We start from the raw sequence: 23,855 nt of genomic DNA, 5'->3' as shown, positions 1-23,855 counted from the left end.
CACAAGCTGAACTGCTAAGAAAGACTTTATTAATAAGGTCAGGTAAGGGGAAGGCAAGGAGCCTGGAGATGGACACACTGGTACCAGGGGTTACAAACAGTAAGAAACACTTTATTATAACTTTACAACATATAAATAGCTTGGGTCAAATCTGTGCTTTCTGGCAGCTGGGCACCAAGTCTGCTCCCCTGCAGGCTCCTGCCTTCCTTCACATTGCACTGTTCATTGGGTGGCTCTGGCCTGGGGCCTGGTGGTCGAGGCTGGAGTCAAGGGGCTGGGCGGCCCAGTCCCGCCCTCCATCTCCTCATGCCGTGGCCTGCGCCTGTCATCTGCTTGGGTTGCGGCTGGTGTGGAAGGACCGCTCCTCAGGGGTCAGGCCAGCAAAGAAGGGGTGCAGCAGGGCCTCGGCCAGTGTGATGCGCTGGGCAGGGTCAAATTCTAACATCCTCCTCATCAGGTCAAACAGCTGCACGTGCTCCAGGGAGTCTTGGAGCATATAACTCTGCTCAGGGACACAAGGTGCCTCAGTGTGACGGCAGGATCGTGGGAAGCCACAGCAGGTCCCCTTGCCTCTGGGAAGCCTTGCTGGACTGGATCGAGGAGGCAGTGTTGCCTCCTTGGAGGACTCTACTTCCGCCCTCCTGGACAATGAGCAGCTCCTTTCCTTTCATGCCTGTGTTTAACGTTTTGCTCGGAACTTGCCAGGCTACTAGATGTCTTGCTGGATTGATGCCTCTGCCCCCACATGCAAAGTCCTGACAAGTGGGTAGAGATCACCTCTGCGAAATTCACTTGCCCGAGCACCAAATGCAGTTGACACAGACCAAATGCAGTTGGCTTCCTGGCCATGTCTAGGTCTTCCCTCCCCCTCACCTCAGTCCTGCCTAGTCCTTCCCAAAATTTCGCAGAGAGAGAGGGACAGGAAGCAGCAGGGTTTCTGACATCTGGCTCTTCCGGTGTTCCCCAATTACATTCATAGCCACCCTATGGGGAAGGGGTAGGGCCAAGGGCCCCTCTGGGACAGTATGCAAGAAGCCCCACTGCCAGCATCCAGCAGTCTTGGGTGCCGCCTCCCATAGAGCTGGATCGAGGAGGCAGCCTTTAGTGGCCTGGCCTGTCTCTGCTGTATGTCTGCCCAGTGCCTGGGGTCTCTCCTTGGCATGAGTTGAGCTGGGGGTAGCCAGAAACTGACCTTCAGAGGTTTGCAGTTCTCCTTCACATACCGGCCATCAGAGCTGTTCTCATCCCAAACTAGGCCCCCTTTGTAGAAATATTTCTGCTTCCTGAAAATTAAGGGGGTGGAGTCAAGTGTGGGAGCAGAAGGGGGACAAGCCTCTGGTGGGAGGTGGGGAAGAGCAGCTCCCAAGACAGCAGCAGAACCAGGGCAACAGGTTTGCAGGGGCACACAGGGAAGGTTTTTGGGACCCATGGACTGTCCAACAAAGACTCACCACATCCAGTACCCTGCTGACCCACAGCCAAGAAGAGAAAGGCCCCTATACCAACCCTGAGGGGGGCTACTGGGGTCCTTACCTGGTACGGTGGATCATGTGTGATGGGATGGGCCCTAGGATCTTCTCCATCATCACCAGATGCTCTCGGTTTTCGTGGGTCTGTGGAAGATTAGGGACGGTGCAAGGGGGTCAGTCCTAGCTCTGGCCCCTTCAAGGAGAATAAGGAACAAGAAAGATGGGCAAGTGCCCTCACTGCCCCTGGAGATGCAAACCTACCAATGAAGCGGCAGCCCCAGCTTCTCCTGCCAGCCTGTGCTCAGGCTCAGGCTCCTCAGCCCTTGTGGGTGGAGGTAGACTGGGCTGTGGCTGCATTTCCCTCTGGTTAGCTCTTCGTTCCCTGCCCAGAACATGCCCTGTCCCAGCCCATCCTGATGCCTTTATTCATCTGTGCCTTTTATCTAGAAGGTCAGGTCACCTCCTGCCCATCCTCCATCCTCGACGGCCTAGCATAAGACTACTCTGAGTGTTCTAGCTCCCCTGACTTGTGCACTCCCTTTAGCATCTACATCCTTAAGACTCTGAATCTCACATGATGACTAATGGCAGGAGGAAGACACCTGTCTTCTCATCCAGGTGGGGCTTCCCACCCCAGTGGCCTGCAGCCTATCACAGTAGCAGTGCTCAGGGTAGGGGAGCGATGTGGGGTGGCTGTACCTGGAAGAGTGTGAAGCCCCGGTAGTACTCAAAGAGAATGCAGCCAATGCTCCAGACGTCACAGGGCTGTGCCCAGCCCAGCTCTGAAAGCCAAGACGGGGAGAGGCTGTGAGATCTGGCCCTATGCTTCCAGCCTGGAGGTCACAGGGCAGCCACCACACTGTTGCCCAAATCCCATTACAAGGCCCTCTCAGTAAGGCTGACAGATAAAACCAGGTCAGTCACCTGTGTCTCATGACACTGGCGTCTTGGTCTGAGAAACTCTGCCTGCCCTGGGTGGCAGAGACTGCCAGGCATGCCACTGCCTCTGTTTATACCCTCCCAACAGTCCAGTGTGACGAGGTCACAGGCCATACAGTCACTCACCAAGGATGACCTCAGGTGGGCGATAGTGACGGGTGGCCACAATGGTTGTGTGATGCTCATGGTCAAAGGTGGCACTGCCAAAGTCAGCCACTCGGATGCTGGTGTTCTTCACTGACTTCTCCTCACAGCTCTGAAAAGCAAGGCAGGCCTGCCAGGTCAGGAGTCCACACCAGTGGGTAACCCACCCCTGGAGCAGGGCCTCACCCTTACCCCCACCAATACCTTGTGTTCATTGTAGAGGGTTTCAAACTCAGAATTCACAAACAGGATGTTCTCTGGCTTCAAGTCTGTATGGGTCAGCTGATTCTCATGCAGAACTAAGGGAGCAGGGAAAGAAGGGGAAGTAGGCAAATGAGAAGCTGGCTCTCCTGCCAGCGCTAGGCCAGACCCCTCCTCCAATGCCAGCAACTGCCAGAGCTCCTCACACCCCCACCTCAGCAGGGAGCTGGACTGCAGCCTGCCTCTGTGCTGGCCTCTCTCTCAAGAGTTCTCTGTACTTGAGGCCTTGGAGGGTTCTGATACTTTAGCAGGGGGGTGGGAAAGAAATTTGCCATTTGAAAAACCTCCCTCCACCTCTCCTCTGCAGAGACCAGGCCTCCTCACCTGTCTCTCACCAAAGCTACAGCAACAGCCTTGAGTTGGTTCCCTCTTCCCCGCACCAGCTACATAATTTGCAGGGCCCTTTGCAAAATGAAAATGCAGGTCCCCTGTTCAAGTTACTAAGAATCAAGCACAGGGTCCTGTGTGACTGAGTGCATAGGTTGCATACCCAGGAAGCCAGCCCCGCCTCTCATCGCTAGTCATGAGCAGGGAAGCCTTTCCCATCCAGCCCCTTCTGACAGTGGCTTCCTGCTTGTAGTCACTTTTCAGCTCAAGGCTTCCATCTGGCACTCAAGACCCTCACTCACAACTGTGTGGCCCACGACTCCCCAATGATAGCCTATTCCACTGGAGCCAATTCTCAGCCCATAACAGGCTCCAGGCCTCACCAAGCTGTTCCCCTTGCTTGGAAACCTTGTCCCTGTCCCATCTTGCAAATTCTGTGGGAGGAGGAAGACACCCGTCTTCTCATCCATGTGGGGCTTCCCACCCCAGTGGCCTGCAGCCTATCACGAAGTAGCAGTGCTCAGGGTAGGGGAGCGATGCAGGGTTACCTTGAGCTATTCTATATTCTAGCTCAAGGTCTACCAACTTCACCAAGAAGCCTTTCTGTACTGCTGCAACCACTGCAAATCCTACAGTGCTGAGCCCTGGCACCACCAAATGCTTTTCAAGGCTGGCAGGGAGATGACAAGTCAGGGTTGCACAGAGGGTCTCCATGTGGGCAGGACCTGTGGCCCTGTCAGGTCAGGCTTCTACCTTTTTACCCCATGCATGAAGCAGGGAGGTGGGGTTGGTGGTTAGGCCAATTCTGGAGCAGTTCTTTTCTGTTTTCTTCCTGAGTGCCTGGGGGTAGAGAGGCTGGTCCGGCGGTCCCTGGAGGGAGCCCTAACCTTTCCATTCTCACACTGAGATTCCCACCTGAAGACAGGCCTTTCCGCCAAAGGGGATCTGGTGTCCCTCAGGCCCAGGAGAATGGTTAGTAACGTGCTGGAATGAATGGGGACAAGTAACCAGATGACTTGGCTGTAGGCATGTGGCTGCCCATGCTTCTTTTGAGGGTGGACACTTACATCTAAGGGCATGGCAGAGCTGGTAGGCCATGTGCCGGACATGTGGTAGGGGGTAAGGCTGGAAGTTATTCTCCTTCAGGAACTCAAAGGTGTTCTTGCCCAGGAGCTCAAAGGCGATGCACATGTGACCATGGAAGTTGAACCAGTCAGACATCAAGACGCACAGGCTGGAGGAGGAGGATGGGCAGGGCTCAGGCTGTGTGCTGGGGGCCTGCCTCACCCCCTCTCACAGATGAAGACAGTTCCCAACTCTCTCCTAGGCCACCGGGTCACACACCAGAACACAGATACACACAAAGCAAGAGAACCACAGCAAGAGCACTTCTCCCCACCAGCCATCACCCAATCCCCAGATGAGCTCTGGGCAAGGATTAAGCTTCCTGCAGTGGGTAGGGGAGATGTCCAGAGTTCTGGTCCAAGCCCTCTAAGCTTCCTTACTTATGATGTGGGAGAAGCCCTGCCTCAGAGTTGCTGAGGGAGACATGGAAAGTGCTAGTGCACTCTGCAGGACTGGTGCTGCTTTTCTCGACCTGCCCACTCTGCTGAGCTTCGTGAGGGTGTGCTGGATTCACCCATCTGCCCAGACTCAGCACAATGTGTGAAGGAGAGTGCTCAGTGTTTGCCACAGAAAGGCCCTCCTTTGGGTATCTCCTACTATGTGAAAGCCCCAAACGGCTTCATGTTTTTATCTTGTCTTACGCCAAACATAACCCAGTGAGCTCCCCAATTCACAAATGCAGGCCTGGGAGGCCTGCCTCAGGCCACAGAGCCAGCTGAGGTGGAGCCTGGACTGCAGTCTAAAGGCTTCCAGCAAGACCTTTGCCACACTCCCCTGGCTCTGAGTGTGGGGAGAAGGCACAGTGCAGACGGGTGAAGCGACACTACTAAGCCCCTGGGGGTCCAGCAGCCCCACTGAAGGCTTCCCTCCCACTCCTTGCAGACACTCACAACTTGTTTTCTTTGTCCTTCTCCTTGATTTTTTTGAGCACGTTGATTTCTAGCCGGGCAGCCTCCCGGTACTTGCCCACATTGCGGATGATCTTCAGGGCAACCTGAGACTTCCCTCTGGTACCCGGGAAGGAAACAGAGGTTCTCATCAGCAGCTGCCCAGTCCTTCCCCCACCCACCACCCCAATCCAGCAACTCCCAACAAACACTGCTCCAGGAGCAGCCTGCACTGAAGAAAGCAGATACTGGATGCCCAGCCTGCCCCATGCAACACCAGACCTTTGCCCACCCAATAGCAAGCTCCCTGACATCTGTGAGTTAATGCTCTTGGCATCCATGCCAGCCTTAGGCTTTTATGTTCTCGGCCACTGCCAGCTCCCAAAGGAGTGTGGGAGAGTAGAGGCCAATCCTGCTTACCCAGCGCCAGCCCAAGAGCTCACATAGTGACCTAACCTATAGGCCAGGCAGCCCCAACCCTGGCCAGGCTATCCCACCCAGAGCCCTCCTGCAGCACCTCTTGACCTTCCTGAGCTTGTCTGCAAGTCTGAGCCAACAGGGATGGGGGTGCCAGGATCGAGTAAAGATCTGGCAAGAGGTAGGGGTACCAGCAAGCGTACCTCTCACTGTGGGGTCCAGGGCCACTCCTTTTACCGCCGCACCTACCTGCCACAGCGTTTATCAGTGACCACAAAATGCCAGGAACCCTTCTTAAGTGTCCAGAGAAGATTTTAACAGTCCCTGCTCTGTGCTTCCCACCCCCAGCCCCACCCCAGGAGGCCATCTGCAGGGAGCCAGCAGAGAAGGAAACCTGCTGAGGTCTGGCTGCCAGGCCCTGTCAGGAAAGGACCGCTAGAATTCAGATGTCCAGTGGGGAACTTGAGTGAGACAGCCCTAGCCTGGAAGGGCATGTCTGAGGCCTCAGGGAGGCTGACGGTGGTGCCTAACGCTCACAGGCCCAGGGTAAAGGGATCTTCTAGAGAATCCCCTGCTTTTCTTTCCCTATCCTATTTTCCCAGATTCTCAGGGGAAAGGTCATGCACTCCGGCCTCCTCCTGAAACAGGGTCCCTCCGTGGCATCCCAGTCCTCAGCACAGGGAGCTCATCACTTCCAAGGCAGCCCTGCCAGAGTTGCATGGCTCTTACAATAAGACCCTGCCTTTCACTGAGCTGAATTCTGCCTCCGCATGACAACCCCCACTGGCCCTGGCTCCCTTTGAATCCTTTGAGTGAAAGTAAAAGTTCCCCGGACCCTCCACCTGCCCCCTAGTAACTCCAGAGGCTCATTTTCCCTCCAGCTCCTCAGAGAGGAGCAGCCCAGACCGCCTACTTGAGTCTGCCATGTCTCCACCTGGCCATGGTATAGCTGTGCATGTCCCTCCACCCACTGGTCCCAACCCTAACCTCTTGGGCCGCACTGAGTCATACAGGCATTTGCATGGAAACTTGGAGCAAATGGAAACTTCCTCTCAGTCTACCTTGTGGCCACAGGAAAGGCTGGATGCCTGGGTCTGAATGACCTGAGTACCCCATTTAATGTAGGAGCACTACAGCGCAGTGGTGGCCAACTCTGCCGTTAACTGGAGTATGATGCAGGCAAACCCTGAGTATGTTTATTCATCTCTGCAACAGCGAGAGGGCCACATACGGGTGGCACGCGGCTCCAATGAGGACACGAGCACTTTGTAGCTGAAGTGCCAAACCAACTAGAGAGCCTACAGCAGGGAGGCAACTGACTCCCTGGAGGTGGCCTCCCCAACCCAGACCTATATGAGAGGAAGCAAATGTTCCAGTCTTGTGGAATGGTGAAGGAACAAAACTACTGCACTGTTGGGCTTGGGAGAGAGTGAGGTGCAGCATGACACACATAGGTATACCCCACTCTCCTGGGCACACTCAGCAGAGACCGCACACTACCCTAGCCACACTGAAGAAGGCAGCGGCCTGCTTGGTGAGAAAGCCCAGGGTCATGTTTCTCTCGACTAAGATCTGCACAGCCTCAAAGGCAGACCCTCAGGGGATGGGACTTATGCCCTTAGGGCTGGGCTTGGTGGTACTCCTAGCCCCTTGCCAGGCCAAGAACCTAAAAGTTATCACAGCTCCAAGCCATAGGGGAGCTGGGGCCTTGGTCTTGTTCTGATATCCACCACTACAGTCCTGGAGAAGTAGAGAGATTAGAGCAGAACCTTTCACTGAGCAACAATTCTTGGGCAGTGTTGCCACATACCTGCAGGACCCAAGAATTTCTCCCTTATTACAGGGGATCAGCAAAACCCCAACATGGACAGGTCAGAACCCTACTTTGATGCCACCCTTCAAAAAGAAAAAAGTTAAGCTCTGATAGCTGCCACCCTCAAGAACTCAGGCCAGCTCTTCCCAGGAAGATCACATCCAGAGCCAGCTGTACTGCCCCAGCTCGCTCACCTGGCATGGTCCAAGCACTCCACCACCTTGCCAAAGGTGCCTTCACCCAGGTTCCCCACAATCTCATCTAGGAGAGAAAAGAAATTGGGCATGAGAATCTGGAGGGCAGGGAGTTGGCAGCTCCTGCAAGTTCACAGCATTCAAATTCTCAAAAACAAAAAAGGTTTCTCTCTCACTGCTACACTCTTTAAAATGGAAGTTGCTAGTGTCTGTGTCATTCAGGCAATTACTGGTGGCCCCGCTAAGGCACCACGCGCACTAGAGGCCCCTCCAGGCAGGAGAGGTCTCATCTAACAAGGGGGGTAGAAAGTAGAGAGGTAAAGTTTTACGAAAGGTGGCTGTACATCGCTCTTGGAGCCAATCGCCGATCCGGCACACCAGGTGACCCTCCTTGTCATCTTCCACACTCCGGCTGCTGCGCTTACTGCTCTGTTGGCTTCTCTGCATGCACCGCCCCCCGAAACGCCATCCGACCAATCGCATGGTAGGCGGTTCCGATTGACAGATTGAGGTGTCAGTCAAAGGCAGAGGTGGAGACGGTGAGGAGCCGGTGGGTTGGTTGGTTGGATTTTCCAGATCCCAGCATTTCATAAGGCACACAGCATATATAACGATAGGGATATTGCAAGGGACACGTCAAGACACAAACTGACTTCAAAAACAGAAAAGTAAAAACAGCTACAGGTATGTAAAGAAAACTCGGACATTATCTCTAAGAGGAGCGCCACAAACGCTCAGGAAGACGACCTGCCTCTGCTGCTGAGGGCCACGCTGTGAGGAGAGCCATCGCCCCGACTCCCTCCTCCTCCTCCTCCGAGTCTCTCCCTCCCAGGCCCTCCCATGTGGCTTTGGCCAGAGCGGAAGATGCAGTGAGAACGGTGGCGCAAGAAGGCAGCTGGCCCCGCCTGGGTCCAACCATCCAGACTGGTCAGCGGCTGCTCCGGCTTCAGCTGCAGAATGCCCAGCCTGTCCTTGCCTGCCTCTGTTCGCCCACGCAGACTTGCACATGCCTGACAGCTGCCACTCAGAGCCAAGCTGCTACCTGCCTCCAGACGGCATCCTTGGCCAGACTTCACCATCACTACCAGAAACAGCCTTCCGTCAGCAGCCCTCCTGCCACCAGCCTCAAGCAGGAAAGCAGCCTTGGATCCTCTGGGCCGGTCAACTGCAAGGCTTCCTACCACAATGGCCCACACAGGCCCCATGCCAGCTCCTGCCCTGGCCTTGGCACCTGTGCTGCTCACAATCTAGGCCCATCCCAAGCCTCACGACGATCGATAAGAGGGCACCAAACAGAGAAGCAGAGCCAGACCTGCACTGCCATCCTGTGGCAGCATGTGGCAGTGTGCAAAGAGGCCAAAGGGCCATGCTGCAATCGCCCGCACAGTCAACCCTCAACCTGTGGCCACTCAAAGAAGTCACAGAAAGAGCTGGGCAGAGAAGACGCCTGGCCTCTCCACCGCTCCTCAGGGGCCTCAAGGCCGGCAGGGGGGAGGCAGGGAAGAGGGATGGGGGAGAAGAGAAGACCGCACGTAACCTCAGAAATACACAACTGGCTTTCCTTCCCCAGGGAACTGAGCGCAGTGAGGGCTCCAGAGACCTTACAACCCTCCGTGCTAGGAATACTGGCCAGGCCCCGCTCTGGGCATGTGGCCTGCAACTGGACAAGGCCTGGGGCAGCAGCCTTTCCACCATTTCTTCACATGCCCCATCACACAGGCACCTGCCCCTCCTCACCGCGACTGCCCCTCATAAAGAGGCTCGGCTGGAGAGGGCCTGGCTGGAGATTAGAAGGGAAGTTCCCAGTCTGAGCTGGCTGACAGGCAAATCCTCCCGTCCTGTGAGGCACTCCAGACTGGGGGCCTTTGGGAAGGGGTATGCAGATGAGACGCAGAGGTGGATGCAGTCCACATCAGAGCACTCAGTTACACGAGGAGGCAGTCTCTGGGTGGGAAGGACCAAGCCATATAGCTGCAGACCACCATACCAGCCACTCTACTAGGATCCTTAAGAAGTGTCCTAAGAAGTGTCCCCAGCCACTTGCACCACGTGGTCTGTGTCTAGAGCACTGTGTAGACATAGACAGGCCAGAGGCCAGCCAGCATCGGAGCCAGAGTTCCTATAGTTGCCACTGGAAGGGGCCAAAAGACACAGGGGTCAGGACCCTGTGATCAGCCCTGCACCTGGACCAGACAACACATACACACACACATGCACGCACACCAGTGCACGTGCACAGGGCTGGCAGTACTCACCCGGACCAGCCAGCCTGAGAGAAGGCTAGGAAGAGATGAGGCCTTTAAGCCCCAGCCAGCACACTCTGGCTACCACTCACCGAGGAGGCGCTGCTACAAGACCTGGTGCGGCGTTTGTGGCAGTGGTGGGCGTGCTTGCGAGTCCGGTATGGCCCCCTCTCCCGCGATCGCCGACGATGACGAGAACGTGAAGATCCATAGTAGTCCTCTCCAAAGGATGGGCTCCGCTCTTCACACCGGTATGTATCGCTGTCACGGCGCTCCCGGTACCTCCTCTGGTAGGGCAGGCGGTCATGGCTGCCAAAAGGGGGATGGGGATGCTGGTCAGCTGGGTCCTTGCTGTTAGCAGGCAAGAGACCTGTGGTAGGGCTACTGTAAAGGGCTGAAGGGGGACAGCCTGTGCTAAAAGCATCCAGACTGGTGGGAAATGGCTGAGAGGGGAGGGTGCAAAGGTACTAAGCCTGCCCTCCAGAGCCCTGTCCAACAGCAGCATCCTCCAGCCATAGGAGGAGGGGTACAGGGGAAGGGGAGTATGGTAGAGGGCCTCCAAGGGTTCTACACCCTCCAGAGTTCCCTGTGGCCTGCTGCAACTCTTAAGTTTGGCCTGGGGGCTGAGATAGGCCCAGGGAACAACCTTTCCAGGGGTGAGGTTATGTTCCTAATCCTCACCGAGGAAGGCTTAGGAGGTTAAGCAGGAAAGTTGCCAGCCTAGAAAATGGGGGAATGTGTAGGGAGAAAGGCACTCCAAAACAGAGAAAGACTGGGCGACAAGGAAGGCAGCTACTGCTGAGGCCAAGGCATGCAGGTGAGGTTAGTGGAGGAGCCCAAACAGGACAGGGCAGGGATCCAAGGACAGCTGGGTGGGGATGGAGTCATCTCAAGGAGTCTGGAGTTGCCACAGCTGAGCCCAGCTGACAGAAGGAGCCTTTCCCTCCTATCTAGTTTCCTCTCACCTTCTGGACCGAGATCTCCGTGGGGGAGGCTCCCTTCGGGACGGGTATCGCAGTCTCCCTTCATGTTCCCGACTGTAGGACCTCCTCCTCTTCCATCGGTAGCTCAGGTACGGGTCTGGTTCAGGGGAGCGGTATCGCTTACAGTGATGCATCTAGACCACGAGGAACAGAAAGCCCTGCTAAATACACAGCCAGCCACCTCCAGCCATGGGGCTGCCTGGGGCTTCCCGGTTGCTCCTGAAGAGGCCCATTGTTCTGTTTGGAGGTGGCCCCTCCCAGAGGTTTATGAAGCAAGAAGAACTCTGAGGTCACACTGGTCAAACAGCAGACAATGGGAAACAACCTTCTCTGCCAGTGAACAAACAAACAGCTGCCTCCCAGCAGAGCATCACTGGCCTGGTGGCCTGAGTGCTCAGGGAACTGGGTGAGCCAGGGCCAGGGACTGAGGCAGGAACCCTGGGACGGTGAACACTACCGCAGGGAGATCAAAGGCAGGAGAAAGGGGAGCCTCCTGCACTCCATTCCCTCCCGCCTGGGGAGTCCCGTGAAGTGAATGCTCTATAAAGCCAGAGGCCAGGTAAAGGGCTGTTGGCATGGAGCCAACACACGGGAGGCGAGGGCTCAAAGACCTCAAGTTTGAGAAGCTGAACGCTGTCTGGCTGAGGCCCTGAACTGGATCCCATTCAAGGAAGTAAGGACCACAAGTGAGCATGAGGAGCCACAACAGAGACGAGAAGAGCAGCCCTTGGAGAAAGAGGCACACAGGCCTCAGAAACATTCCATAGCCCTCCTGAGGGCTACCCAAGGAGGGTCTACCCAAGGAGACGTGGACCCAGGGGGTCTGTCCAGCCCCTGCTGGCTCATCCTGGGTCTCAGCACTGGGTAGGATGCCAAGGTCCTCAGAGTATCCAACTTTCTTGCCAGAGGCCCATTTAGTACCCTTTTACACCACCACAGTGCCCTGCCAGGTGCCTTGCCTTTATCCTACAGTACCATTACTGTCCCTTCTTCTAGCTCTCCGGCTCTAGTATCCTACCCTACGCCTATCTCAGAATAGCCAGAGGGTTAGTCGTCTGGCAGGTAAAAGAGCCTTGCCTTACTATCCCTGTTCAGTGAGGACTTATATCCACCACATGAAATTGCCAGGCTGGATCCGCCACCAGCGGAGAAAGCTGGCTATGTGAGGCCAGCAACCTGCTCCACCCATACATGAACCCGACTGCCTCCATGGAGCCAGTCTTCTTCCCAACACTCACACTTGGCCACAGCCAACCTCCAGTCATGGTCAGTCCTGAGCTTGCCTGGCCAAGCACATTTTGTACAAACCCACTGAGGCTGCCCCATCTCATCAGCAGGGTCCGTCAAGAGGAGATCAGCATAGAACAGCTCCCCATGCATGAGCAGGACAGTGAGGCCTATGTGACCACACCCCTGGGAGCCTCTCTGTGTCCCTAAGAAAGCCCTCCATCTCCCCACTAACATGTCTTCCCCCATTTACCTGGGAAGTCTTTGGAGATAAACATTTTGTAAAATCACCTCCCCAGAAGCTTAGATTTGTTGTTTTGGTAATCAGTTGACTAATGTTTCACTGTTTTCCTGCAATTACTCTGGGTCAGGTGCCCAAGTTATGGAATGAAAGCAGTAACTCACATCCCACTAATTGACCCAGAAGATGCTCCACTGGCCAGGGCACATATCATGCCATAAGGCAAGTATGATCCTGCCCATCCTCACTGGGCAGACAAACACCAGAACTGGAGGACAAGGTCACGGTCACACCAGGTCAAAGACTCCCTCCTGGGACCTAGAAGATTCTTATGTCCATACATATTCACATCAATGGAGAGCACAATTTCAGAGTCTTATAGATGTCCATCTGAATCATGGCATGCTACTTCTAGCTGTGTGCCTTTGAACAAATTATTACACTACTCTGACCATCAGCTTCCTCTTGCATCAAGGGAATAGTAATCTCTTACAAGGTTCTATGAGGATAAAATATGTCTGTCCTGTAAGTGAAATGCCTAGCACAGCTTTGTGCCCACAGAGGTACTAGTGGCAGCTTTTCATGAATCATTTAAAAGTTCCAGGTAACACTTCAGGGGTGTGTTAAATGCCTTACAGACATTTTATAAGTCCCTTCCAAGGAAACTGGGAGGAGAGAGCTCTGGCAGAAAACTCTAAACTAAATCCTAGTGCTGTCACATACCAGCTTCATGACCTTAGACAAGGCACTCTAGGCCTTGGTTAGCATGCCTGGAAAACGGAGATAACATTTCCCAGCCTGGCAAAAGAGCTGAGAAGTATGAGAGTTATAAGGTACCGCACACAAAGCAGTAATAAAGAGTATCCTTCCTTTAACACATTCTAGGCAAGTAAAATATTGGAAATAGCAGATATTATCCTTCCAGCCAGGGCTCTAGGGCCTATTTCTCAATTATTTCTGATTCTCTAAAACCTCAGCAAACAGCTTGTTTAAAAAGCAGCTAAAGGCCACAATTATGCTTTGGGAAGCTCTGCTCTGCACAATAAGGAAAATGGTGATGTGAAGGAAACCAAGCCAGGGATGTCAACTTTGAGTACAGGCCTTGTCGGCTTCTCATTTGCTGTTCCTGGCCAGAGAACTGGGCTGACTAGAAGTGCAGCCAGCCAGGTCAGCGGCTGCCCTCCCAGATTCCAGCCACCCCAGCACCCATGGTTATTTTTGGCTGGCACTGCCCTACCACTGCAACCTCAAACCTGCCACCTAGCAAGCCTCCACCACCAACGGGTGAAACGCTTCTTCTTTTCAAGGACATCAAGGAGGGAAGCTGGAAGGCCGCCAACTCCGCCTCTGCTGGGGGCCTGGTTCAGGCAATTTCCACCCCAGCTCCACATCAGGGCACCCACACCCGGAACTAAAGCTAGAGACTCCCGGCAGGACGGAGGAGCAGCCAGGGGATTTGTACTGTCAGCTTGGCCTAGCCCATCCCCCGGGCTGGAGCGGCTCCATCACCACAACAAAACACACAAGGGGGCCTGCGCTATAGTTCGCGTCCCTTCTTGCCGCGCCAGGTCCCAGGGGTCTCAGAGTCCCCTCTCCTGTAACCGCCACCAGTGGCGCCGAGGGGAAACCTGGGGGCAGAGGCAAAGCCGAACTGGGCCAGAATCAAACTCCAGGCCGCCAAGGGAGGAGTCGTCTGTGGACCAAGTCTGAAGCCAGGGGTAGGGGAGGTGTCTGAAGGGTCTCTGGCTATTCCACGTCGGACCCGACCCCATTCCGCGGGCAGGCACAAAGCCTAAACTGGACTCTTGAGCGGCCCCAGAGACCGTTCAGGCTCCGCCTTCAACACCGCGGAATCGAGGTCAGGGTCTGCAGTGACCGCCCTCCGGGGCAGAAGCAGCGGGTCAGGGGTGAGAGGTCGAGGCCGCGGCCCGAGGTGGGCTGAAGAGGAGAAAGAAAGGGAGTAAGCCGAGACCGAATGGCACCAGCGCGCCTGCCCCGCCGACTCACCCCCGGCCGCCGCCACCGCTGTCGCCGCCGCGGTCCCCAGCCCACACTTACCGTCTCCCAGGCTCCGGCTGCAGCTAGGCCCCACTCCCCGCTCCGAGCGCTTCTTCCGCTTCCGGCTGCGACCTCCGCCCGTGGCGGCCCCGCCCCCTCGCGTGACGCAGGCGTCGCGAGCCCCGGCTCGACCCGGCTCGGAGGCCTGGCCGCTCTAGCCCCCGACTCGAAGGCTCCGGGACACCAGCCCTCTCCGCTCCGGTGGGCGCCGCGGCCTGGGAGACTAGTTCCGGGAGGGTCAAGGGGACGGGCCCGGCCCGGCCCGCCTCCCGCCGTGTCGCGGCGCACGTAGGTTCCCCGACCTGACAGGTGCGCGGCCCGGGCCAGCTGGGCTCTCAGAGCCGAGACGTGGGGCCCCGACCCGGCCGCGGGGCTGGGCCCTCTCCGTCGCCCCGACCCCGCGTGGTCCGCCAACTCCCTTCTGCGCGCGGAGAGGACGGGCATTGTTCTCGGGGCCCCGGAGAGCGCGAGAGCGGCCTGAGGTCTGTGCGCTGGGGCTCGGGAAGGCGGACGCGACTCCGCTTGCGCGAAACGAGCGAACGACACATTGTCTTGGTGTGTGCGGGTTTTTCGAAAGCCGTGGTGGGGCTCCCAGCTAGCCAGTGCGTGCGGGGCAGTTGCTGGGAAGACACCCTAGAGCTACTCTGGCGGGGCCTGTCGGCGGGGCCGGGGTCTGGCGGGGAGGAGATCCCCTCTCCTTGAGCCCCCTCGGGTGGAGCAGCTTCCTGCCAGCCTGCGTGGCCTCTCCGTTAAGACTCCCCCGCCAGACAAAACCCCCGCCAGCCGCATCTCCGGGCCACTGGACAGCCCCGTTTTGCAGAGGCCTCGAGCGTGAGGTCACCAAAATCCCTGACACCTACTGTCCTGCGCCAGGTCGGGCAGGATTACGAGGCCCCACTTTGCAGATGAGAAAACTGAGGTGGGGCTCTTTTGAGAGACCTCACTGTGAGCGTGCGCGTCCCTCCCGGTCTGGGAGTGGCGTCCCCGGCCTGGCGAGCGTCGTGCAGCGGAGCGACAGGGCGTGGCGCCTAATTGTCCCCACGCCACGCGAGGGCTAGAAACCCTCAGTCGGGGCGGACCATCCCTCCAGGCACCGCCCCCTCTTCGGGACCGCTCCGCGGGGGCGCCAAGGGTTTCCCCACCACCGTGGGGCTCCCCACCGGCCGGCCAGCAGCTGCCCAGCCCATACCCACTCCCCCGCGGGGCTGGGCCCGCCCCTGACGCGGGACGCTGTCGCAGGGGGGCCCCCCTTCCAAGCTGCGACTGTGCTTCAAGTCCTTCGCCAGCGGCTCTCTCTGAAACGGGGGATCTCACAGCATGATTTGTAGGGGTGTTTAGTATCCCCCAAATCTCTGCCAGCTCCACCACGGCTACCGGAAGTAAACAATAGACGCTAATTCAAAACTAGGTCCCCTTCCAAAAAATTACAAAAATTAGCCGGACTTGGTGGCGCGTGCCTGTAGTTCCAGCCCCTTGCAGCGGACTGAAGCAGGAGGATCGCTTGATCTCAGGGGGTTGAGATTGCAATGAGCTGTGATCACACCACCGCACTCCAGCCTGGGCGACAGAGCGAGACCCTGTCTCAAAAAACAATAAAAAATATCTGCCAGGCGCGGTTGTTCACGCCTGTAATCCCAGTACTTTGGGAGGCTGAAGTGGATGGATCACCTGAGGTCAGGAGTTCGAGACCAGCCCGGCCAACATGGCGAAACCCCATTTCTGCTAAAAATGCAAAAATTAGCTGGACGTGGTGGCACGCGCCTGTAGTCCCAGCTGCTGGGGAGGCTGAGGTGGGAGAATCACTTGAACCCGGGGGGCAGAGATTGCAGTGAGCCGAGATCAGGCCACTTCACTGCGGCCTGGGCAAAACAGCGAAACTCCATCTCAAAAAAGAAAGGAGCCGCTTCGGTGTACAGTGGGTGACCCAGATCGGCTGCTGAGGTCCTGCCCCATAAGGTCCTACCTCAAAAGCTGAAGATTTTGAAAAATCCCAGGCTGTCTGAGATGCCATTCCTGCCTGGTCCCCATGGCCTCAGCCACACTAGCCAGGTTCCATCCCAGGGTTTCATCAGCTCAGATGAGGTGGAAGGCCTCTGTGGTGTCTCCTCCTCCCACCACTTAGTGTTGCCTGAGTTTCCATGGCTCCAGGATACCAGCCCTGAGGAATGGATGTTCTCAGAGAAGCTCCTGTCCCCAGCCCTGCCCTGAGCTCCAGGCTCTGATGGGGTAAGTTAGTCACCTTCCTACCAAACTGCCTACCATTAAGAATCCAGGAGTCCCTGCCTCCCAGTCACGAAGCAACTCTCTTTTTCTGAGGTGGAAAAGAAGCTATCTCCCAGCTCTCTCCCTCTCCACACTTTGCAGCCTGGAGGCCATCCTGCCTGGCATTCTACCCTTAGAGTTTCATTCTTTTGTGGCTTTCACAGCTTTCAGACACTTGGAGAAAGATGTGCCCCCAGGTGAGGTTTGGGTAACTCCTCCTCTCCCATCCCCACCCCAGAAGAGGCTTGCTGCACCTCCACTGCCCCTCAGGCCCAAGCTCCTGTCTCAGTCCTCAGCCTTTGTGGAGGTGAGGACTGCAGCATATCTCAAGGGCACCTGGGGAGGTGCCGCTGCCCTGCATCCTCCCAAACCCCACAGCTCTTCTCACCCCTCTTGGTCTCCCTTTTGCCCCCCACCTCCACTTCCACCGAGCTTAGGGCTCAGCTCACTGCCTGCCAGGCCCAGCTGCTCTGATGCCCTCCTTGTCCTATTGTCCTTACTCTCTCCTCTGTCTGCCTCATCTGACTGTGACTTCTCTGGAGGCAGTTGATTCACCTCTGAGCCTTGGCCCCAGGGTCACCTCCCTGGAAAGCCTTCCTGGGGCTGCCCTGGCCTGCCCCCCTGCTCAGGACAATCTGGCCTGCATGTGCACTCCATTCTGTGGACCATGAGCCCCTCCCAGACCAAGCTGGGCACAGCTCAGGTTCTCACTAAGGGCAGGGGGCTGCCATGGAAAACCCGTCACTACTGACTGGCAAGACAGTGCCTAGGCACAGTGGCATTGTGGGAACTGTGCCCAGTACGGGAGGTGGGGGCAGGGCCAGTCTTCATGGTCCATCTTAGAGAAGCCTTGTGTGGCAGTGATATTTTGGAGGGGAGGCAATTATTGGAGGGGCTGCAGGAGCCTGGGCCTGGAGTAAAGGGAGAGGAGAGTCAAGCTGTCCAGTGGGGAGAAGGCCTAGTGGGCGATGGTGCCATCCTGAGTGGAGAAGGCCTGGGAATGTGAGGAGTGGGGAGGTCAGGGTGGGGGTGGTAGAGGTGCCAGGTGTACCCACTGCTTAGGTGAAGACAACGCCTGTGTACTTTCAGAGCCTGGGCAGGGTGCCTCATGCCCAGGGTTGGGAGTCGGGAGGCAGTGGACTTGGGCCCAGACCCTAGAGGTGAGGAGGGTGATGGTGAGGGGTGTAGGGATGGCAACACTGGCAGAACAGTCCCTGTCTACCCTCTGACCTCCCTCACCAAGCTGGTGGGTGAGAGATCCGTCAGGGCCTCCATCTTACAGCTGAAGCTATGGAAGGCAGAGAGGTACCTGAGCAGTGACTTGACTTAAAGGCTCTGACACCCACATCATAGCTAAACTGTGGGGTCCCCCAAATGCTTCCCTGCCATTTCCAGACTCCCACACTGGAAGGGGGAATGGGGCTCTGGTGCAGACAGTGTTGGGTGGGAATTGCAGCTCCTCACGGGACTCCCTGCCAAACTTGGGCACCAGCTTCCCTTCAGGAGTGCCTCCTCCACCTCCCCAGACCTGCTGCTGTGAGGATAATGGGGTTTGTGTTTATTTAGCAAGTGGCCACCCCTGGCAGCACCCACAGCTCATGGAAACCACAGGGAATTGAGAACTCTTTAGTGGAGTTGAGGCTGGTGTTTAGTGAAGTTCCAATCACCAGGAGACTTTCGGGCCAGAGGATCAGGGTTGAAGGGTTTTAGTGCGTGCTCAGCCACACTGCCTCAATTCTGAGTCTGAGAAGAGGCCTCAGAGCCTGGTGCTTTGGGAAGCCAGGACTGCCCCTGATCTGTCCTGCTCTCAGGGCCCACTGAGGCAGAGCCTATGGACTTGATGCCCAGCCCTGCCCGCTGTCTCCAGAGCTCCTATTTCTTTGGGGCATTGGACCATGTCTGCCCACCAAGCCCCACTGAAGGGTGCAGGTGAGCATAGGGAAGTTGGGCACGGCAGCTCCCTTGGCTCCGGGCTGAAGTCTGGCTCCGCTCTCCCTGGCAGATGCTCCAACAGGGCCCCCGAGCAGGACTGGAGGCAGTCAGAGAAGGACCAGTGGGAGCAGCTGGCAGAAAGCAGGCGGCAGAGGGCCGAGCTGGCCAACCATCTTTGGGCAGTGCTGGAGGCCCTTTCGGAGCAAGCCCTTGTGCTGCAGAGGCGAGAGCATGAGCTGGGACTCAGCTGGTCCTAAAGCAGAAAGTGAGGCCCTGTCCTCCCCCACTCCTTCTTCCTGGGCTTTCTGTAGCTGAAAGGAGGTCCCCTGAGCTACCAAGATGTCCTTAGCAGGCTGAAAGCTCCAGAATGCGCAGAGCCGGTGTCCACATCTAGTGCCATATTCTCAGGGAGGCCTGCCGGGGTCTGGGGCACCCAGAGGAAGAGAAATGGAGTCCCCAGCAAGGCTGCGGTGTTGAACAGAGATGTCTCTGAATGGTACCCCTGGAAGGATGCAGGGTGTTGCCTGGGAGGCATATGCTCGTGGTGGCTAGGGACAGCGCTGGAGGTGAAGGAAGGGCCAGGGTCCCTGTGGCCCCCCAGGGAGAATCTGAGGGAGGGAGGGGCTGGTTTTAGCTCCATAGACTGAAGAGCTTCCTTAGAAGCGCAATCTCTCCAAGTGAAACAGGCGATCCCCAGAGAGGGGGAGATGACTGTGCAGGCTGAGGGTTCTTGGGAAGATTACCAGCATCCCTACCTCGTGTGAGGGTAGGGACATCCCTATCTCGTGTGAGGGAAAGGGACCGTGTGATGGCCCAGTTACCCAAGCCTTCAGTGACTCCGTGTCTTAGCTCACAGCTGGCCCTCCTGGAGCCACTGCTCCCTTACTAGGCCTGGGGGACCCTTGGGACCTAGTTGACAACCTCATGTCTGCCCGCCCTTTAGCATGCCACAGCAGTTCTGCTGGCCTCCACCCTGAAACCCATCAGCAGCTGGAGAGCAGCTGGAGAGGCAGTGTATCTCGGGCCCAGCTGGAGGCAGAGGATGCACAGCTGGAGCGTGTCGTGATAGATAACAGCCGAAAGCAGCCCCTCAGGGCCCCAGGGCACGGGTCCATGCTGGGCTGTCAGCTGGGCTGTTGGCTGCCAGTCCGCCTGTGTTATCAGAGGCTGCAGACACTGCCCTGCCTGGTGGGAGGCAGGGAAGCTACGCCTACCTATCCGAGGCTCTGTGCTGCCTTTGACCCTCCCACTCAGCCTCCTCCCAGCAGGTGGAGTGCTCCCTGGCCTGCCTGGAGCAGGAGAGGCACCAAAGGCAGGGATCCCAGGGACAGGCTGAGTGGAGGAGGCCAGACCAGGACATAGAAGACAAGTGAGTGGGGCTGGGCTGTGGGGGAGGGGTAGGGTGGCAGGGAACAGGCAGACAGTCCCTTCTACCCACAGGATCCTGCTGCTGCAGACAGAAGTGGAAAAGGCCCAGCGGCGTTTGGACCAGATGACCCAACAGCCTCTTGGCCCAGAGCCCAGCCCGGGGATACCCCAAGTGGGTGCATGGCAGGCCGTGAGCACTGGCCCTGCCATACCTTTGACCCTGCCCTACACTTTATTCTCTGGTCCTCATTATTGGAGCATTATCTGGAGAAGGAGGGCAGCACAGGGGCTTAGTCCAGCCCAGAGAGGGATCCTCTTCCAACATTTGGGAATACCCTGGGATCATTCAGTGACTTCCCTCCTGGTTCAGATGGGAAACTGAGACCAGAGGGCAGAGGAGAGCTTGTTCAGAGTCATAACTTGAGTTGGGGCCAGGACCCTGCCACAACATGCCCTGAGGCATCAAGGGTCTGCCTAGACTACCCCAGTGTGGTCTGGAAGCTGGAAGGAGACCCCAGGATTCTGGACCAAGTGTATCCACAGGAGATGCTGGTGCCAGGCCTGCAGATCCAAGAGCAGAGCTGGGATGGAGGCAGGGCCCAGGAGCTTTGGGACCCAGACAGAGTCTCCATGCCAGCAGCTGAGACCCCTGCCCAGGCTCAGGACACAGTCCATCTGCAGGAACAGTTACTGATGCTCACTGAGGTTGGTCAAGACAGCTGGCAGGGGCAGCCCCACGGGAAAGGGAATCTGGGCATTAGCTGATCCAGGCCATGCCCATCTGTACCAGGGGGCAGAGGCAAGGGAGCCTGGGCCCCATTCCTGGGGGATTCCAATGTAGGGCGAGGGGATCTAGGGGCACAGAGGAAAGGAGAATGACAAGGAGAGACAGATTCTAGCAGCGCGTCCACACAGTGAGACTCCAGAGAGCACCATCCTCGTCCTCACATAACTGGCCCCCCTGCTAGTGTGCAGCCAGGCGCTGGTTCAGAGTCATCGCCTGGAGTGTAGAGGAGACTGCGGGCTAGGGTGGTTAGAGAGGCCTCCTGGAAGGGCTGAGACCCAGATGAAGTGGAGTTTGGGGCCTCTGAAGAGAAGAAGGGGCTGCATGGGTAAAGGCTGGAGCCCCACAACCCTGGTGGAGGCTGAGCCACAACTGGGTGGGGTAGAGGTCTCCCCAGGTGAACAAGAGACTCTCAGAAGAGCTGGGCCAGAGCTCCCAGCAACTGGGAGCCTGCTTGGAGCATTTGCAGCATCTGTAGGGAGAGCAGATGGTGTTGGGGGGGCTGTGTGCAGGCCCTGGAGGCAGAGCGCACCTGGCTACTTCTGGAGAAGGTGGTGCTGCTAGCAGTAGTGGGTGTGGCCCCGGGCCAAGAGGCCTGGTAGGTGGCTGCTTGGGCCCATCCTCAGACTGTCCAAGCCAGGCTGGGGTGGGTGCTCTGTTCTCACCATGGGTGAGATGGCCCTCTCAGCAGGCGGTGGGCCAGCCTCTGTCACCAACTGGCTGAGGGGGAATGGCCCAGAGCCCTAAACCCGGAATCACTTGACCAGAGCCAGTCTTCCTTCCCCAGGTATCAGCGCTCCTGGTTTTCACATTCTGACTCTTATGGGGTGGGAAATCTTTCAGCTTCAAGAAGTCCTGTCTCGCCTACACATGGCCAAGCCCCTCCTGCTGGCCCAGGGGCAGGTGGGAGGTGGGGGTGAGATGACCTTAGCTGCTGGGTGCAAGTCAGGGTGCTTGAGAGTGGAAGTGCCCAGTACAGAGGGGTTCTGTGTGTTCAGGCAGCCATGAAAGAGGCATCGCTGCCCCACTCCCTGTCCTAGCTCATAAGACATAATAATCATTGAAAGGGAGTGGGGTGGGGGTGATCTGGGGTCCATGCTATACCTGGACTGCCCCATTTCTTCCAGTACACTCCAGGTCCTGGAGGCACCAGTGCCCCTCAGGAAACAGCTAGAAGCACAAGAATCACATCCCAGGCTTCATGAGGAGATGGCTGAGTACTGGAGGACACGCTGGCACCAGGTGGCAGTTGCCCTGAAATTTAAAGAGGAGGAATTGCAGAGACTCCAGAGGCAGAGTGGGACCTGGCCTCCCCAGGTGGGCACTCTCTGTCTCTCTCCTTCTTCTCCACCCCCCACAACCCTGTTCTCCCCATTGTCTTCCCCACTGCCCAGTCTTTCCCATACAAACCAACTAATCTCTTACCCCCTCGTTAGGATGCCCCCATCTTGATCCTATACTTCCTTCCCATTTTCTGGCTCTTCCTCATCATGCCTCATCATTCTCCATCCATGTGTTCAGCATGCATTTATTGAGCATCTGCTACATGCTTGGCCCTCTTCTGTGTGCAGAAGCAATGTCAAATCAGATCACTCCTTGTCCTCAACAGCTTGTGGTTTGCGGGCACCCGGTAATTGAGCAAGCAATTATTTATTTATTATTGGTTGATTTATAATTGATTGATTGATTGCATCACAGTCTCTGTCACCCAGACTGAAGTGCAGTGGTGCAATCATAGCTCACTGCAGCCTCGAACTCCTGGACTCAAGCGATCCCCCTGCCTCAGGTAGCTGGGACTGCAGGCACGCATCACCATGCCTGGCTAAGTTTGTTTTTGTTTTTGTTTGTAGAGATGGGGGGTCTCACTACATTGCCCAGGCTGGTCTTGAACTCCTGACCTCAAGCAGTTCTCCCACCTTGGCCTCCCAAAGTGCTGAGACTACAGGCATGAGCCACTGTGCCTATTTTGTAAGCAATGATAATTTAATGTGCCAGATGAGGGAAGAGGCACAATGGGAGTTGGTTAAGGGGTGGTAGATAGGAGAGTCCCTCCCAGAGAAGGGGTTTCTGAGCCTCTGAACCCTCACACAGGATAGACAGGCATTTCCAGGAGGAGAGAGGGAATGAAGGGCATTTCAGCAAGAGGAAACTGCATGCGCATACACCCAGAGAGACAGGTGAGGAGTGTTGTAAATAGTCCCTGATCCAAATGAGGAGGAGAGTGGGTGCAGGGGTTACTATGGACATGGGACAGGGGCCACATCTAGGGTTTAGATGTCCCAGCTCCTGTCCATCTGACTCAACTCCAGCTTGGTGGCTGCCTTCTCCTGGTCAGCATCCGTAAATCTCCTGGGCAAGTGTATGTATGGATGGGCAGACAGACACACAGACATGCATGCACATATACCCCCCCAAGATACATCAGACATGTGCAGACACCCCCAGATATGCACACACACAGACACAGAGAGAGAGACAGACATTAGCCATTATGATTGCAATGAGGTGCCTGGGAGCCACAGGGAAGTAGTGTTCTAAGGACCCCAGGTGGGATCCACACACTGCCACAAGACCCCCGACCGAAGCTGATGTGCTGATCGCAGTGGAAGGAAAAGGAGAGAAAGTTTAGCTGGCCTTGGGCCTCAGAAAAGGCTGAGTTGGTCTAAATCAGTGTAGCTCAAACAGGTACACAGCTGTGCTCAGAGGGGGCTGTTCCTAAAATCAGAAGTGTAGTCTGCCATTATATATTTGTACAGAAGAAAAGCTCAGGTTTTTTGTTTGTTTGTTTGTTTGTTTTTGTTTTTTGTCTATTTCTCAAACCAGACCCTTGAGGGTCAGAGGATATATCCTCAGGGCCTGGATGAGCTATATTCTTTGGTCAAGTCTGAGGATCTGCAATGGACGGTGTCAGTGAGAAGGTAGTGGAGTGACAGAGGGCTGGGCCCTCGGCAGATTCGTCTCCTAGCAGGAAGTGGTGCTAGGTGAGCCAGATGCACTTAGCCTGCACATGATGCATAAGCCAGTGCCAATTTGGGCCCCATGTGTAGGGCCTTCCAGCCCCTCAGAGACTGCCCAGGCCATTTCTGCTCCCTCCCTGGACCCCTAGAAGGCCAACCCAGGATTCATCTACGGGCAGGTGGGGACCCTGGGCTCTGGGCCTATCCAGTGAGGATGGCCTAAA

The 23,855-nt window shown here is 56.6% G+C and overlaps 1 protein-coding gene across 3 annotated transcripts; it reads right to left on the bottom strand.

The window, feature by feature from the left end:
- Positions 1–7: 7 nt before the first annotated feature.
- CLK3 (CDC like kinase 3) lies at positions 8–21,827 on the bottom strand. Of its 3 annotated transcripts, none has more exons than XM_025389625.1 (13): positions 21,779–21,827; positions 10,785–10,936; positions 9,912–10,128; positions 7,921–8,017; positions 7,577–7,643; positions 5,156–5,272; positions 4,208–4,374; positions 2,757–2,851; positions 2,535–2,664; positions 2,169–2,251; positions 1,534–1,613; positions 1,193–1,283; positions 8–502 (listed from the first exon to the last, which is right to left on the bottom strand). In XM_025389625.1, exons 2-13 carry the CDS (start codon positions 10,934–10,936, stop codon positions 326–328), a joined length of 1,473 nt encoding a protein of 490 aa, XP_025245410.1. In that variant the 5' UTR covers positions 21,779–21,827; the 3' UTR covers positions 8–325. The 3 variants fall into 3 exon arrangements, with proteins under 3 accessions (XP_025245410.1, XP_025245409.1, XP_025245408.1); XM_025389624.1 differs by lacking the exon at positions 21,779–21,827 and adding an exon at positions 14,329–15,244; XM_025389623.1 differs by lacking the exon at positions 21,779–21,827 and adding an exon at positions 14,329–15,488 and having other exon boundaries at positions 8–1,283.
- Between the last annotated feature and the right edge of the window lie 2,028 nt (positions 21,828–23,855).

Source organism: Theropithecus gelada, chromosome 7a (genome assembly GCF_003255815.1).
Source record: "Theropithecus gelada isolate Dixy chromosome 7a, Tgel_1.0, whole genome shotgun sequence".
Lineage (NCBI taxonomy): Eukaryota > Metazoa > Chordata > Mammalia > Primates > Cercopithecidae > Theropithecus > Theropithecus gelada.
Note: the sequence above shows the minus strand (reverse complement) of the source record. Positions and strands in the feature narration are given on the sequence as shown.

What these genes read in the sequence shown, in the direction of transcription:
- CLK3 (XM_025389623.1), bottom strand. Translation starts at nt 14,772, where the DNA reads ATGCCCGTCCTCTCCGCGCGCAGAAGGGAGTTGGCGGACCACGCGGGG. An exon ending in CAGCCGGAGCCTGGGAGACG is followed by an intron (nt 10,937 to 14,328) that starts GTAAGTGTGGGC and finishes CTCGTGGTCTAG; the next exon opens with ATGCATCACTGTAAGCGATA. An exon ending in CTTGTAGCAGCGCCTCCTCG is followed by an intron (nt 8,018 to 9,911) that starts GTGAGTGGTAGC and finishes CGGTGCATGCAG; the next exon opens with AGAAGCCAACAGAGCAGTAA.